This window comes from Metarhizium acridum (genome assembly GCF_019434415.1).
Source record: "Metarhizium acridum strain ARSEF 324 chromosome Unknown scaffold_577, whole genome shotgun sequence".
Classification (NCBI taxonomy): domain Eukaryota; kingdom Fungi; phylum Ascomycota; class Sordariomycetes; order Hypocreales; family Clavicipitaceae; genus Metarhizium; species Metarhizium acridum.
Window position 1 is genome coordinate 260,023 of NW_027094045.1, and position 18,026 is coordinate 278,048.

The 18,026-nt window shown below is 50.2% G+C and overlaps 2 protein-coding genes across 2 annotated transcripts; both read right to left on the bottom strand.

Moving 5' to 3' along the window:
* Window positions 1-63: 63 nt before the first annotated feature.
* Window positions 64-8,851, bottom strand: J3458_020990 (Nonribosomal peptide synthetase). Its single transcript, XM_066122339.1, has one exon. The coding sequence runs from the start codon at window positions 7,265-7,267 to the stop codon at window positions 245-247; it is 7,023 nt and encodes a 2,340-aa protein (XP_065972591.1). The 5' UTR covers window positions 7,268-8,851; the 3' UTR covers window positions 64-244.
* J3458_020991 (Nonribosomal peptide synthetase) lies at window positions 7,258-17,976 on the bottom strand (the record flags this gene model as incomplete). Its single annotated transcript, XM_066122340.1, has 2 exons — window positions 7,258-9,080; window positions 9,138-17,976. The coding sequence occupies 2 exons, from the start codon at window positions 17,974-17,976 to the stop codon at window positions 7,258-7,260; spliced, it is 10,662 nt and encodes a 3,553-aa protein (XP_065972592.1).
* Between the last annotated feature and the right edge of the window lie 50 nt (window positions 17,977-18,026).

Sequence of the window (18,026 nt, forward strand, 5' to 3'; positions counted from 1 at the left end):
AAACGTAGAGCCCCGTGTCGGTTCTTCGCAATTCACAAAAACCATGAAACCGAAAAATGTTTGGTTCAACAAAACATCAATTCATAAAGTATATGCCAAGAGAAATAATGAAAACAACTCCATCTAGCTAGAGATAGAATAAAAAACATTCCAAAATAAAGGAAACACATTCTTCAGTCCCCCATTTTTTTTATTTTTTTGGTTCCAACCTGCTTCCTCCAACTGTCCAGCACCCAACCAATAACTACAGCCTCCCCACGTGAAGCAGGAGTTCAGACCACGTAGGATGCTCAAAAATGTCTTCAATTCTGAGCTTATAGCCTTGTCGTTGCATATGAGCGGCTAATTGGCCGGCATTGTTAGCGTCGCCACCTAGTTCGAAAAAGGTTTCCGTAGATTCGTCGCTGGGCACAGTTTGCAGACCGAGGACATCTTTCCAGGCCCTGCTGAGAGCATTCTTTAACTTGGCGGGACAGCCATTGAGCGCCGTCATCTGTTCGTCAGTTGGAGGAGCCAAGGTGACGTTGGCGTCGGCTGGTAGGGGCAGCAAGGCCGGCAGGCTCCGAATGTCGCGCGGCGCGATGAGTTTTGTGTCCATGGCCTTGTGGAACTGAATGATGGTGTCGGCCAGATCCGACGCGAGCTGCTGCGCTAGGGCATGAGAGATGACGTTGTCCGTAAAGGTTAAGTCAATTTCGGTGCTGTCTGCGCCCGGTGTAGAGGTGATGTAGACCTCCACACTGTCAATATCACCCGTCGACAGGTCAGCGCTATCAAAATCGACCAAGGACTCTTCCGTCTGGCGGTCTTCATAGTTCTGGTGTGTGATGACTGAACTGAAAAAGGCCCATTTAGGCCAGCTTGTGCAATTGTGAATGATGTCTCGGGAACCCATTGTCTCAAATGGTATGCTTGCCGCTTGCTGAGAATTGACTGTGGAAATCAGGTCCCTGGCAGACCAGTCTTCTTGGAAAACGATGCGGGCTGGGACAATGTTTACGCAGGGACCGAAGACGTCTTTTGTGCCTGGCTGGTTGCGACCGTGTATAAGGCTGCCGAATACAACATCTTCAGTGGCTGAATATCTTGCGAGGACGTACGACCATGCGGCCTTCAGGACGGTAGCAAAGGTGAACTCCTCGGATTGTAGACTGGATGCTGGTATAGTCTTGACAATGTTCGGACCAAGCCCATACCCGAGACGATGTGTTGTCTGGTCCTTGATGGCTGTTCGAGTGCTTCCCTGGAGCATGTTCCGCCAGTATTCAGTCGCCTTTTGCTTATCGAGGAGTGATAGAGTGTGCATGTAATGCGAAAAGCTTGTTTTTGCGTCGCCTGGAGGAGCCGACTTGTATGCGTCTTCAAAGGCAGCCCACATCTTGGCGAGCGCCGTGCCGTCATACTGTGCATGGGATAGGCGTATTACAATACGATACTTCTGCTCTTGTGTCTGGCGAATGACGGAAATCTTCGTGAGTGGTTGTCCGAACTGCAGATCGCAGAGCAAATCTTGCTTTTTCAACCCCAAAGTGTATTCATCCAAGCCACTCGTCGCGGTTTCAAACACACCAATATCTAGATCCAGATTGGCGAGCACGGCTTGCAAGAAGCTATCTTTATATGCGATGAAGACGGTTCTCATCATGTCAAGACGCCTAATGAGACTAGCGCAAGCGTGCTGCATTTGGCCAAGGTCGAAATCGCCGTCATGATCTAGTGTGTGGTAGTACACAGCGCTACGAGCCGTTGTGTAAGTTGTAAGTAGATATCGGGCCTGCTGGTCGGTAACAGGAATGATGTCCTGCACATTATCTGTTGAGATGCCGTGTTCAATCAAAATCTGCTCGATTTCTGGGCGGCTTTCTGGCGGCAGTAGCGAAAATCGGCGATATTCGAGTGCATGCGCAACTGACTCCCCATTCAGATCTTTGAGGCAGGAGGCCATCTGCGACAGCTTAGGGCTCATGAGAATGTCGGCAACAGCAAGGTGGAAACCTTGGCTTCGGGCTCGCTGGGCGAGTTTCATGGCCTGAATCGAGTCACCGCCAAGATGAAGGAAGCTATCATCTGCACTAATTTCTTCGGCATTGAGGCCAAGGACGTAAGCCCAAAGCTTCTGCAGACATAGCTCCATGGGAGCAGATGGCGGCCGGCGTTCTGGCTGTGGCCCAGTCGAAGACATGAGCTCCAACAGAGTCAGTTTCCCCCCCATAGCGCGGAGCTGCTTGCGGTCCAACTTCCCGGTGGCGGAAAGTGGTAGCTTGTCTACCATGATGTAGGCCGAAGGGATCATATATCCAGGAACCTTGGAGGCAAGGCGATCGTTGAGACCCGCTGTCAGTGTGCGCATCGCTGACTCGAAGTCACCAATTTGTCCGGATGACTGTATAAAAGCAGCTAGCATCGCGTTGTCACTATCCCGAGGCGTTATAACCTCCGCCGCAAGCTGGACTTTCGACATGGCGCTTAGGCTCGACGCAAGATTGTGTTCCACATCGCCAAGTTCCAAGCGTTGGCCGTTGATCTTAACCTGGCCATCTTTTCGCCCAATGAATGTCAAACTACCGTCGACATTATACTGAACAAGATCACCAGTTTTGTATACGCGCCCTCTGCGGCCTTGGTGGCCAGGTCCGCCACGGAGTAGCCAAGCTGGACTTTCAATAAAGGAGCCTGCAGTCTTTGCGGCATCACCAAGATAGCCCGATCCAACGATTGGCCCTTCCAATACCAATTCTCCAATTGTCCCAACTGGTGAGAGTTTGTTGTGATTTGAAGGATCCACGACCCAAGTACACAGACCGACGCCGCGGCCAATGCTGGCTGCTGAAGACGAGGCAGTTCCGTCGAGCTCGGCCAATGTGGCCTTAACTGTGCATTCCGCCGGGCCGTACATATTGAGCACACGCGCATGCTTCGACCACTGTGAGGCTTGATGGTTCGTGAGTGCCTCACCAGCAAAAACAACGGTTTTGAGGCACCTCAAGTCTGATGGCCGTAGTGTACTGGCAACAGATGGCGTGATATCTATGAAGTTTGCATTGTAAGCTAGAATTGAGCCGGTAATATCGTCAAGAGCCTCTTGCTGTGACGGTATACAAAGGCAGCCCCCAGCAGCCATCGTATGGATAAAATTGGACCAGCTAATATCAAAAGCATATTTAGCAAGGTCATATACCCGGGAAGACCTGCTGAAGCCTGTAATAGCTTGTTGATGATGGATAGCGCTACTAAAGTTAGAATGAGTGACGATTGCTCCCTTTGGAACACCAGTGCTACCTGATGTAAAGACAAGGTAAAGCTTGTTCCAGGGCTCAACCTTTGGAAGCGTTTGTAGGGCAATTTCGTCAAATTCTCCTTGGGATCCTTCGCCCAAGACCAATATTGGTTGATCAGTCAAGCCCTTCGCGAGCGATTGGCCCAGCGAAGACGCCAGAACCAAGGACGGGCTGACTTGTTGCAAAATACTGCGTAGTCGCTCTGGAGGCAATGTGGTATCTAGAGCGACCGATGCGCCTCCGGCTTTCATAACAGCTAGCATCGCTATAGGCATCCAGCGAGACTTCTCAAAGCAAATAGGCACGATAACATCGGGACCAATACCTAGACTATTCAGGCGATGGGCGATGCGTGTGGAAATAGAGTCAAGTTGATGATATGTCCAGTTGCCGTCCCACGCGCAGACGGCCGGGGAATCAGGATACTTAGAGGCATTCTCGGCAATCAAGTCATGCACGGCGTGATTAATAGTCTCGGGGACGAGGGAATTCCAGTCCCAAATCTCCTTCAGCTCCCCGGAGCTGACCGTGTCAATATCGGTAATCTTGACCTGAGCCATATCAGGGTCACATAGTTGGCGCAGAATCAGGTCAAATCGGGCCGCGAGCTTCTCTACTTCAGGCTTCTTGATGACTTGAGAGTCGAACCTGAAGCGAAGCAGCGCGCCATTGCTCTCAAGATCGCATTCAATCGTGATAGCATGGGTGTCAAATCCGGCAAAGGAGTCATCGACAATTTCGTCTCCGTCCCCGTCCCCTTCGTCTTCTGCGTCGTTGAAGAGAAAGCTTGTGGATTTTCCCGCTTCCTCAATCGGGTGAATAAGCAATAGTGTTTGAAAGTTGCAAGCTTGCTTGGCAGATGCGTTGACCCTTCGAATTCTCTGCAGACCCGTTTGTTCGAATGCCGTCATGTCAATAACTTGGGCTTGCACCTGATGCAAAAGTTGACTGACGGTACTTTCTCTGTCAACGGCCACCCTAATTGGTACAGTAGCGATTGTTGGGCCCGTCATATTCTCAATTCCAGGTACTGGAGCCTGCCGACCAGTGACTGTCGCTCCGAACAGTGAATCGGAAGAGTCAGAAGGCACTGCAATAAGGATTGATAGTGCGGCGCGAATAGCAGTCGATGCGGTTGTATCCGTCTTTGGCCACACCAAATCTTTGATTCGGTGCGAAATACCAGCGTCTGACCGTGGCTGGTATACTGGCGAAGGTAGTGATGGAAATGCTTGAGCCTGGATTTGGTCAAACTGCGACGCCCAAAACCCTTCGGCACCGCCGTCATCGACACCACCAATAAACTTGACAAAGTCCTGGAACGGCGGTGGTGGTTGTAGAACTGTTCCATTGTATGCCATCTCTAGTCTCCCAAGAACTAGTGGCATTGACCACCCGTCATACAAGGCATGGTGTACAGTCCAGATAAAGCAATGTCGGTCATGAGAGTCTTTGGTGATCGCGTACCGCATGAGAGGTGTACCCAGGCCCATACCCAGCTTCTTGTCTGCTTCTTGGTAGAGAATGGTGCTGGTAGGCTCTGGCCACATTGTCGGTTCTTCTGCAACAACCACTTGAACTAATCCTTGAGTGTGAAGATCGACAATTCGTGTTCGAAGAATTGGCGTTGTTGCAATCACGTGCTCCCAAGCACGCTGAAAGCGAGAAATACTGATGTCCCGCTTGAGCTCGAAGATATTTTGAGCCACATAGTCACCGGAGCGTCTCAAGGTGAGAGCCAAAAGGCCTTCCTGTAAAGGTGTGCACGGGAATGCGTCTTCAACAAGCGATGCGCTGACGTCGCAGAGCTGGGCAATCTGGGCTCGCCACTCTAGTGCGTCTAGCTTGCTTGAAAGCAGAGAAAACGGCAGCACGGCTTCATTTTCATTGCCGAATGAGTTGCGAATAGTTTTAGCGAGGTCACTGAGGCATGGGTGGCGAAAGATGTCGGTGACGGTGATAGAAAGGCCAGCATCCCGCGCCAAGCCAGCAAGCTTCATGGCGCCAATAGAATCTCCTCCAATACGCAAGAAGCTATCTTCGGAGCTAATCATCTCACGTGGAATCCCAAGTACAGTGGACCAAAGTCCTTGAAGCTGAATCTCCTTTGGCGTCGTTGGTGCTCGTCTTGTCGCCTGGGTCGGGCCATGAGCCATGAGCTCAACTCTTGTAAGTTTCTCAGCCATGGTGCGGAGTTTTCGTCTATCTGTCTTGCCCGAAGGCGTCATCGGGATGCTCTCAAGCAGCATGTAGGCAGAGGGTATCATGTAAGCAGGCACTTGCGCGGCGAGTCTGTCAGCCAGACCGGCGATAATCTTGTCCAGGTCTGCAGAAGACTCCTCTACGCCCAAGAAAGCAACTAGAGCACGTCTTTCGCTGTCTTGAGGCTTGACCACGTCCACAACCACTCGAACGTCGCCTTCATAGGTAATATTAGACCTGATATAGTATTCGATATCACCCAGCTCTAGACGTTGGCCGTTAATTTTGACTTGGCTATCTTTACGGCCAATGAATGTTAGGCTGCCGTTAGGCTGGTAACGCACAAGATCGCCAGTCCTGTACAGGCGTCCCTGCCGTCCGGGATGGGTTGCTGAGCCACGCAGCAGCCAAGAAGGGTTTTCAATGAAGGATGCAGCTGTACGCTCGGCATCATCGAGATAACCAGGACCAACTAGCGGGCCTTCAAGGAACAGTTCACCAGTGCTTCCCACAGGGGCAAGAGAATCACCCGTTGTGCTCACGACCCATGTATTGACACCATAACCACGACCAATGCTAGGCACTTCAACATTGTCTGGGTCAATTGTTGCCACCGTCGTTGTTGGCGTGCACTCGCATGGCCCGTATGAGTTCTTGACGTTTGTCATACTGGCCCAATACTTGGCCAGTTCGGGCGAAAGCACTTCACCACCAAGAATCAGCGTGTCTAATCGTTTTATCGCGCTGGCCGGAAGAAGCTGAGCAGCTGAGGGAGTCATTTCCGCATGGGAGACCTGGAATCTCTCCAACGAGCCGGCTAAATCGTTCTGACGTTCTGAATTTGATGGAATACAGAGGCATGCACCGCATTCAAGAGTACTAAGCACATTTTGCCAGGACGTATCAAATGTATATGATGCGAAGTCATAGACTCGGGCACCAGCCTTGAAGTTATGTGCGCCGTGTTGATGGCGAAGGGAACTGGCAAAATTTGCGTGATTAATAGTAACGCCCTTTGGGGTTCCAGTACTGCCCGAGGTGAACACAACATATAGCGTGTTAGAAGGCGTCACATCAGAAAGAATCATAGCGGGATTGGGAGGCGGTTCCAGAGGAAACACATTAGCCTCATCAACTGTAAAGACGAGGCCCGTAGTCAGGCGACTCACGAGGTCCTGGCTGGTTGATGAAGTTAGGATAATCGTTGGCTTGACCTGCTGCATAATGATGCGCAGACGCTCCTCAGGAAGGGCAGTGTCTAACGCCAAGCTCGAACCACCAGCTTTCATAACTGCAAGCATTGCTATAGGTGTCCAGCGAGTCTTTTCAAAGCAGAGCGGAACCATATGCTCAGGACCGACGCCGAGTTTCACTATTTTATAAGCGAGATTTGTGGAAAGGGTATCCAACTGCTGATAAGTCCAATCGCCATCCCAGGCACAGATGGCCGGGTCGTTGGGGAATTTACGCGCCGTTTCGGATATTAAATCGTGTACTAATGCTTCCACCTTCTCGGGAACAACAGAGTTCCACTTCCAGATCTGCTCAAGATCTCCTTGGCTGACCATGTCAATCGCAGCGAGTGTGGCTGAAGCTCTCTTTTCACTAACGATTGATATGGTGATGGCGCTCAACAGCGAAATAACACGCTCGGCCTGTTCGTTTGTCAGGCAAGACAAGCGGTAGTCGAGTGAAAATGCCACCTGGCACTTGCCATAGCTGATGTCGAAGGAAATGTCATACTGTGCAACGAGATGAGTATTATGTATTGGACATTTCATTGCCATGAGTGCAAACTTACCTCGGTAGGATCCTCATGATCCATGTCAATAAAAATTAAATCTCCGACAGCGACATCGTCTGCCGCGTCTGCATCGTCCTTTTGAAATGAAACAATAGTATTGAACAGTGGGTATCCAGGAGAAAGCCGGAGGTCATGCTGTATATCAGCAAGAGAGCAGTGCTGAAAGTCAAGGTCCTCTAGGACTTGATCGTGAAGACGCTTGACAAACTGCCGCGGAGTCCAATGGCGCGAAACATCAGCGCGGCAAATCATCATATTAGCATAAGCGTTGACAGACTCTGCGATGCCATCAATAGGTAGGTCACGGCCAGAGGCAATGTATCCAAAACACACAGAATCATTGCTAGTGTAAGTTGATAGCAATAGCGCCCAGGCACTTTGGAATATGCTCGCAGGGGTAACAGATTCAGATTCACAGAAGCGCTGTATGCGTGCAAAGTCGTCGCCTCCGAGATTAGTACTAACCACAGCGATGGAGTTTCCAGGTGAAGACGCGTCGGAAAGAGTAGGAAAGTGACATGGCTCAAGACCGGCTAGCTTTTTCTTCCAATATGCCATCGTGTTGGCCAGAGGACTCGACTTGAGAGCCCGGACGAAGTTGCGGTTCGTCTCCCCTAAATTTTCTGTGCCCAAGATTCCGCTATATGCCCTTGACCAGTCATTTAGCATTATGGCGGTAGATGCGCCATCAACGATTGTGTGGCTCATTTCAATCTGGCAGATGATTGTGTTGACATCCCTAGCCGTACAGAGAGCTAGGCGATGAGCTGGTTTGAGCCGCTGATAGTCAACTGGAGCTAATTTCCGAATCGTAGTCACAGCCGCTGTCCTGTTTTCAGCCTCACATATTATTACCTCTCCTTGGTATGTCTCGAGTACGGCCTGGACAAAGGCTGTCTTGTTGTCGACACCTTCGATAAAAACGCTGCGGAGGGCCGGGTGGCGCGCAACAACGGCTTGCCACGCGTTGGCCAGAACATCAATGTTAAGTTGCTGCAGGCTATTATGGTGTTTCATCTCATACGTGAGCAACGTCTTGTAAGCTTCCGGATCCTTTATTTGACTAAGTAGCATGCCATCAACCATAGGCGAGCAAGGGTAGATGTCGGTGATGGCAGTGCCAGTTTCGGACTGTAGGGCGGGAAGAATACGATTCTGCAGCTCATCGAGGCCTTTGTAGTCCAGGTTCAAGAATTCATAGTCCGCAATAGTGAGTGAGGGCTCGCAGGCCAACAGGGAGCTGCAAAGAGCCTGCATCGAGGGAGCAACCTGCGCGATCCAGTCTCGGATGAGATCCTGGTGGCTGATATGTCGGTTCCAAGAAAAAGTGAATTTGGTTAAGCCACCTTCAATGGACGCATTAATGCTGAAGAGTGCGGAGGTGGGCAGGTCAGAGCCGACGTCGAAAATATCGAATGCGACATTCTCGAATAAGGAGTCGTCGGATTCCAACTGCTGAAACTGGCCATGGTAGTTAAAAAGCACTTCCATGACACAATCATGAGACTCAAAGGCCTTGATGCCCTCATCATTGAGATAGCGCGAGGTAAAGTAGGCCCAGCCATTCGAGGGCAGCTGTCTTCTCATATCCTTGACAACTCTCGCACTGTTGTACCTCGTGTGATCACGCGATACGTGCATCGGGGTCATTGTAGTGAACCAACCAACAGTTCGGGATAGATCGATTTCAGCCCCCCATGGCTCTCGGCCGTGGCCTTCATTGAAAATTGTAAGACCATTACGCATCTTAAAGGTGTTAAAGAATGCATCCCAAACTGACGCTAGAATGATATCAACTGGCTCAGTATTAAATGCCCTGTTAGCTTCTTTAAGTAAAATCGCAGTTGTCGCACAGTCGACCTCGAAGGATTCCTCGATATGGTCATCGAAGGTATTGGGGGTGGTTGGAGTGTAGTTCCAGAAGTCGAGCTCATTGTGAACCTCGCTGGACAAGACCCTCTCTGGTGCAAAGTTTGGCGACTGGGCTTCTTGTTTCTGAAGACTATGCCAGACTTGGAAGGGTAGCTCTTCGAGGACCGTACCGCCGTTGAGAAGGGACTCTAAATCCTCTAATATGATACGCCAGGACACCAAGTCGACAACTAAATGATGAGCAATGAGTGCAAGGTATTGCTCGCCGGATGGGAGGGTGAACATGTCGACGGCAAAGACCAACCCACGCTCAATATCCAACTCTTGGTGGCGCTGAGATATCACTGACTGGACAGCGGGAAGGGTGTCAGCCTGCAGAGGTGCAAAGTAGTAGAGGGCATCTCTTGGCTTTGGAATCAGTTGCGTCCAGGAGCCTTTCGTTTTATCCAGATGAAATCGTGCTCTCAACATGGAGTGCTCCTGAACTATCTTGCGAATAGCAAGAGAGACGTGATCTGGGGACACCGGGCGCTTAATCTGAACATAGAAGGCCTGGTTGCAGTAATAGCGTGTGGTATTTACCTTGTCTGGCGGGGACTGGGCAAAGAACCACTGCTGTATTGGTGAAAGACTGAAAGGCTTGTCGAAGTCCTCCTCCCGGGATAGAGAAGGGCCCTTCGCAACAGTTGCAGACTCGGCGACATCAACGAGCTTTTTACTCCTGAGTAGTGACGCAACAGATACTAGTATACCAGAGGCGCGGCAATACGGACTAACACGCATTGCAGATATAGAGTCACCGCCATTGGCGATAAAAGATCGCTGCATATTGATATGGTTGGCAGGAATATTTAGAATGTGGCTGCATGCGTCCTGGATCACTCTCTCTGTCGTGGTGATTGGGCTGCTGGCTGACGATACGGCATTGGAAATTCTGGCAGACATCTCTGCATCGAGGCTAGAAAGCCAGTTCTCAACCAACTTGCGGTCCAGTTTGCCGGAATGATCGACAGGAATGTTCTTCAGTGCTACCCAGACATCTGGAACCATGTACACAGGGACTGAGTTGTCCAGCAACGCCTGTAGAGACGAAATATTGTCTTGTACTTCCTCAGCCCTGTCTCTTGTTACGAGATGAAGTACAGTATTATCGGCATCGCTATCGTCTTCGTACACCCCATCAAGACTAAAAACGCCAGCAAGTTTGCCGGCAAAGGGTCCAGATTTAGGGACCAAGCAAGCAGCTCGACGTATGGATGGCAGGCGCACCATGTGATTCTCTATGTCTTCTAGCTCCACGTGTTGACCGTGAATCTTGACCTGAGCCTCCTTGCGCGCAATAAATGTCAAGGAGCCATCCTTATCATAACGGACTAGATCACCGGTTCTGAATAGTCGGCCTGTGCGGCCTGGATATTTTGGATCGCCACTACCACGATTGAGCCATGGTGGGTTGTGAATGAGGGCTGCCGTCGTTGTTTCGGCATCGCCTAGGTAGCCAGCGCCAACCAATGGTCCTTCCAGCACGAGCTCACCGATGCTGCCAATGGGTACCAGGCTTGTGCCATCTCGTGCATCAGTAATCCATGTGTTAACACCGACACCTCTGCCAATTCTGGGCTCATCAGCATCCTCCGGGCGAACAATACCCACGGTAGCTATGGGGGTGCATTCGCAACAGCCGTACGTAAACCTTAGGTCTACCAGTGGAGCCCAACGCCTGGCCATATCTGTTGAAAGACGTTCACCGCATAATATTAAAGTCTCTAATGACTGGACAGTGCTGTCCGAAAGCATAGCAGCGGCTGCCGGGGTAATGTTTATGATTGTGGGTTGCCAGCGGGATATCGAATCCGCGAGGACGCCTTTATGTTCAGACTCTGAAGGAACACAAAGGCAACCGCCGATAGTAAATACGTGGGCGAAAATCTCCCAGGTTATATGAAAGCTATATGGCATGAAATCATAGACCCTCGTGTCAGGCTTGTATCCCAGGGCATCTTGTTGGTACTTCACAGCGCTACACAAGTTGGCATGTGTCAAGATCGCGACCTTTGACGGGCCGGTACTTGCCGAGGAAAGTATGAGGCACGCCATACTTGATGACTGGACAACGGGTAGAGAAACAGCAGTTGCTGTTGCCAATGTTTCGAGAAGATCGTCATTGACAACGAGAATAGGCCGCTCTGTAAGCTTGGCTGCGAGCGGTGCGATTGAGCTTGACGAAAGTAGCAGCATTGGCTTCGATTGCTCCATGATAGCGCGAAGAATGTTTTCCGACTGAGACGAATCCATCATAATTGAAGCTCCGCCAAGTTTCATGACTGCTAACATGGCCACAGGCGCCCAGCGCGACTTTTCAACATAGATAGCGACGATAACATCAGGTCCGACACCAAGGCCTGCAAGATGATAGGCTAGTTGCGTGGCATTGTGCTCCAGCTGTCCATATGTCCAGTCACCATCCCATGCATTAACAGCATACGCTTCAGGTTGTCTTTGCGCCCTTGTTCTGATAAGATCATGAAGACATGAATCGGCAGCCTCAGGTACGATTGAGTTCCATTGCCAGATATCTTTCAGGTCATCCTTGCTGATCAAGTCGATGCTGCGTAGTGTGCTCTCATAGCTCTGAGGAATGTCGTCTCTAATCAGCCTGGTGACGGCAGTCTTGAACAGAGACACGATGCGGTGGGCCTGCTCATTGCTGAATCGCGACGGCAGGCAGTTGATGAACAGCTTCGCCAGCTTAGCACCGACGGTGATGCTGATTGCAACATCGTATTCTGTAGGGTCATCTCCGTCTTCATCGATAAAGTCCAGTTCTTGACTAATATGCCCGTCTTGGAGATCATCAACATCTTTCTGGAAAGACATAATTGTATTAAACAGCTGCTGTCCAGAAATAATGCCCAAATCATGCTGTATATCAGCCAGAGAACAGTGTTGATATCCCATATCTTCTAGGACCTGGTGGTGGAGGTATTGTACGAAACGTTTTTTGTTCCACTCTGGTGAGATGTCTGCGCGGCAGACCATCATGTTGGCGTACGCGCCGATGGCTTCCCCTATATCCGGAACGGGTAGGTCTCTGCCTGAAGCAATATAACCAAAGCAAACACTATGTGTCCCGGTATATGACGCCAATGTGAGTGCCCAGGCTGCATGGAATAAACTGGCAGGAGTGATTGAGTGAGTCTCGCAGAATTTTTGGATAGCAGCAAAGTCTGCGCCGTTTATCTCTACTACTGACCAGGATACCACTTCTGAGGGTTCGGAAATCTTATCTAGATGGGGGAATAGACAGGGCTGAAGGTCAGCTAGCTTCTTCTTCCAATAAGACCTTTTGCTTTCTGAAATACTAGAAGTTAAGGCTCGCGCGAATCCTCGACTCGTCTCGATTAGATTATCTTTGCCCAAGACGCCCTTGTAGGCCTTGGCCCAATCTTCGATGAGGATCCCGGTGGATGCGCCGTCAGTAATAGTGTGGCTCATTTCGATTTGACAAAGTATGCTATTCGTATCTTGGACTTGGCAGAGAGAAACGCGGTGAGGGGGCTTGAGCTTGTGGTACTTGACCTTGGGAAGCTTTTGCATCAGCGCTCGCGCTGAATCGAGGTTACCACTCTCCAGCAGCACAACATCACCGTGGATCTCTTTGAGGACGACTTGGTTAAAAGCCATACTGGAATCTAGGCTCTCGATAAAAACGCTTCGCAGAGATGGATGACGGGCAATCACGTCTTTCCAGGCTGTAGACAGCTGCCGCATATTAATGACGTGAGAGCCACGCGTTCTGATCTCATACAGCTGAGATGTTTCGTAGAATCCGACATCCTTTAATTGGCTCAGTAAAATACCTTCCACCATTGGAGAGCAAGGATAAATATCCTCTACTACCGTGCCGTTGAGGCTCTCGATTTCGGGAATGATTCGGCTCTGGAGGCCATCCAGGGTGGTATAGTCCAAACTAAGAAACTCGTAATCAACGAGTGTTCGTTCACTGGACCTATTTCTAAGGCTCTTACAGATGGCCTCCAAAGAAGGCCCTATCTGATCAATCCATTCGCGGATGAGGCCCTGGTTAGAGATGTGACGATTCCAAGCAAATGAAACATGGGTTTGTCCGCCCTCAATAGACATGTTGATGTTGAATAGAGAGGAAGCGGGCAGATTTGGTCCCACGTCAGAGACGTTATCAAGAGCTATGCTGTCGAACAAGGAGTGATCCCGTTCGAGCTGTTGGAACTGACCATGGTAGTTGAAAACTACCTCCATGACAGAATCGTGGGAACCAAAAGCTTTGACACCCTTGCTGTTGAGGTACCTAGAAACAAAGTAGGCCCATCCGTTGGCGGGCAATTTCCTTCTTGCATCCTTGATGAGCCTCACAATGTTGACGGAATTATTACCGATGCTTCGTGACACATGTATTGGGCTCATCGTGGTAAACCAACCAACTGTCCGAGATAGGTCAATTTCAGCATTCCAGGGCTCACGGCCGTGGCCTTCATTGAACACTGTGAGGCCATCCCGTAATGGGAAGATGCGAAAGAACGCGTCCCACACTGCTGATAGGAGCAAGTCGACAGGCTCAGTATTAAAGGCGTTATTCGCTTCCTTTAAGGTGAGTGAAGTGGTGTCCCGATCGATTATAAATGTCTTGTCGATGTGATCTTGTGTCGCATTCGGAGTGTCTGGTGTAAAATCCCAGAAGGCCAAATCATTCCTGACGCCCTCCGTGGATAAAACGTGGTCTGGGTCGAATCTAGAACTTTTGGCCTCTTGATATTGTAGGTCGTTCCAGATTTGGAATGGGAGGCTTTCTAACATGGTTCTGCCAGTGAGAAGAGCCTCAAGGTCGTCCAAGATTATTCTCCAAGAGACAAGATCAATAACCAAGTGATGTGCAACGAGAATAAGGTACTGCTCTCCTGCAGAAAGTTCGCAAAGATCAGCAGAAAAGACGAGGCCGCGTTCAAAGTTTAAACTCTGTTGACGCTGAGCTGCAAGAGATTGCATCTCGCTCATGGATTTTAGCTTGACAGCCTCAAAGTGGTAGACGGCCTCGGTGGCTTGTGGAATGCTTTGGGTCCAGACATCGTCTTGCTTCTGGAAGCGGGCACGAAGCATCGAGTGTAACTCCACAACTTTTGAAATAGCGACGCGAACCTCCTTTACATTGACTACTTGGTTGATCCGGACGTAGAATGATTGGTTGCAATAATGGCCTGCTTTGTCAACAAGATAATTAGGCGACTGGTTGAAGAACCATTGCTGAATTGGCGATAAATGGAACGGTTTGTCAAAGTCTTCAGTCCGAGGGAGTATTAGACCTGTCACTTCTGAGGAGAGCTTAGCAACCTCAGCCAAAGACCTAGCCTTTAGCAAAGTAGCGACAGAGAAGACGACATTATGAGAACGGCAGTGTGGGCTCAGCCGCATCGCCGATATGGAGTCGCCGCCATTAGCTACGAAGGAGCGTTGAAGATTAATCTCAGAGGCTGGTATGTTTAAAATCAGGCTACACGCATCTCGAAGAACGCGTTCCGCCTCGGTTTCTGGTTCCCGGCAAATCAAGTTGTTATCAATGCTAGAAAGCTTGACATACGTCTCCTGATCCATATCAGTGAGCCAATTTTCAACCTGCTTACGATTGAGCTTTCCGGAAGGGTTGAGTGGAATTTCCTTGAGCGCGATCCACCGGGTAGGGACCATGTAGGAAGGAAGCGAGCTTTCGAGGATGCTTTGCATGGTTGTAATGTAATCCTGAATGGTGGTAGTAGGATCTTCAAGAACAATATCCGTGCTGGGCTGTGATGACGGGGTAGCCGAATCTTCTATCGAACTCCAGCTGCTACTAGTTAAGTCGGTATCGGGCGATGTTGAGCTAGAAACACTGGCGAGAGAGGGTGTCTGTTGACCCGAGGTGGCGTCGACTTCGTCAAAGCTTTGCTGGATTTTTTGGATACTAAAGACGCTGACAAGTGTATTTGCCCAAAGCCCGGTCTTGGGAAGCAGACAGGCCGATTGTCTTGTAAGATGATGGCGCATAATATGATTTTCGATATCGCCTAATTCGACGCGCTGACCGTGGATCTTAACCTGAGCATCCTTACGACCGACAAATGTCAGGGTGCCATCCTCATTGTAGCAGACCAAGTCACCAGTTTTATACAAACGGCCCTCGCGGCCAGAATGTTCCGGAGCCCCTCGAGTAAGCCAGGGCGGGTTGTTGATAAAGACAGAGGCAGTCTTTTCCGGATCTCCTAGATATCCGGGCCCGACAAGTGGTCCCTCGAGCATCAACTCGCCAATGCCTCCTACTGGCACTAAAGAGTCGCCAGTTGTCGTGTCCACGACCCATGTGTTTACACCTCTGCCTCTACCGATGCTTGCTCCGTTGAAATTGACAGGGTCGACATCTGCGACGGTAGAGGTCGGAGTGCATTCGCAAGGGCCGTATGAATTCTTGACGGTTACCAGCGATGCCCATCTTTTAGCATACTCTTCTTGAAGCCTCTCGCCACCAAGCACTAGGGTATCCAGATTCTTAAGCGTTGATAGAGGTAGCACCATGGCAGCAGAAGGCGTGAGCTCACTATGAGTAACTCCAAAGCGTTCGATAGAACCAGCTAGGTCATCGCGCCGCTCGGCTTCTGACGGAATGCATAAACATCCACCACAGTCAAAAGTGGCAAGCATATTCTGCCAAGATGTATCGAAGGCATATGATGCAAAGTCATAGACCCGCGGGTTGGCTATGCTGTCGAAATTATGAGCACTATGCTGGTGCAGCATAGCACTGCTAAAGTTGGAATGCGTAATGCGCACACCTTTAGGTGTGCCAGTACTGCCGGAGGTAAAAACAATGTATAGCGTGTTGGAAGGCTGCACCTTTGGCAGGGGCTCCAATGCCGACGGTTCCAGAGCAAGTAATAACTCCTCATTGATTACGAGCACAGGCTTACCGGCTGACAACTGCGTAGCCAGGTCCTTATTCGCCGAGGATGAAAGGATTAGTGTTGGCTTGACTTGCTGCACGATGCTAACAAGGCGATCCTCCGGCAAGTTCGAATCAACCGTCACACAAACCCCGCCAGCTTTCATAACACCAAGAATCGCAACAGGACTCCATCTTGATTTTTCGAAGCACAGAGGAATAATTACTTCGGGACCTACCCCAAGACGTACGAGGTAATGAGCTAAGCGCGAGGATAGATCGTGTAGTTGTCCATAATTCCAGTCACCATCCCAAGCGCAAATAGCAGGAGCTTCAGGTTGTTTCTGGGATATGGCGATGACTATTTCGTGTACCGGAGTCTGAACGGTCTCCGGCACAGTAGCATTCCATCCCCATATGTCTTTGAGGTCCTCCCTGCTAACCGTCTCAATATCTGTGAGCCGCTTCTTTCCTTGTTCTGGATCGCACAACTGTCGCAGGACGTGCTCGATCTGGCCGGCCAGTTTTTCGATTCGACGCTGACTCATAATGCTGTTATCAAACTCAAACCTCAAAGTCATGCCATGCTGTGCCAAGTCACATTCAATGGTAAGGGCATGCGTGTCAAATTGGGCAAGTTGATCCTCCTCCTCCTCCTCCTCCTCCCCATCATCATCATTGTCTTCTCTTTTGCGAGCAAAAAGCTGGGTTTCGAGCTGCGTAGCCTCTTCCGGGGGGTGTATCAGCAACAGTGTCTGAAAGTTACAGGCCTGTTTGGCCTTGACGCCCATTTGGCGGATTCTCTGCAGGCCTGTCTGTTCAAAAGCAGCCATTTCTACCAATTGCTCCTGAACCTGCAAGAGGCATGATTCAACCGTCTGCTCCCAATCAAAGGCCACTCGGACAGGCACGGTTGCAAGAGTAGGGCCTGTCATTTCGTCTACTTCATGCACAGCGGCATGCCGACCGTTCACTGTGACACCAAAGACCACATCATTAGAGTTTGTGTATTTAGCAGCTAGGATAGACCACGCTGTGCGGATGGCAGTTGATGCGGTGATATCGGTCCTGGGCCAGTCCAGGCAATCGATATAGTGGGTGGTAGATGAATTTGCAGTTGGCTGATACGTGGGCGATGGTAACACAGGAAACACCTGTGCCTCCGATCCTTCAAACTGCGCTTGCCAGAATTGCTTGGCAAGCTCCTCGTCGATATTAATAATGTGTTTAACGAAGCGCTGGAAGGGAGGAGACTGCCGGAGAACCACCTCCCCCTTGTACGCCTGCTCTAATCTCTCCATGATACGTGGCATGGACCATCCATCGTAGAGCGCGTGATGCACGGTCCATACGAAGACGAAACGCTGCTTGTAATCAGGTACATCGGTGATAGCGTATCGGACAAGACACTTGCCCATACCCATGACTAGCCTCTGGTCTGCTTGTTTATACTCGCTCATGCTTGAGCACTGAGACCAATACACATTTTCCTTAAGCACAACCTGTACTAGGCCTTGGTCCGGGAGGTCAACAATGCGGGTGCGCAGAATAGGAGTCATCTGCAGCACATGTTCCCAAGCTCTTTTAAAACGAGTGGCATCGGTCGTCTTTTGCAGAGGCAGCACATACTGAGCAACGTAATCGCCAGCTCTCTTCGCTGTCAGTGCAAGAAGGCCTTCCTGTAGTGGGGTACAGGGAAAGATGTCCTCGATTTGGCTGGTATCAATCTGGCACAGGTTGGCAACTTGATCCTGAGCCGCCTCAGAATCAATACCAGACTTTAGCAGCGAGAACGGCTGGATGATCTCGCAGTCAGCAGGTGAGACCTGCCTGACAACCTTTGCCAGATCGCATAGCTTAGGCTGCTTGAAGATCATGGTGACAGTAAGTGCAAGTCCCTCCTCCCGAGCGATACCTACCAACTTCA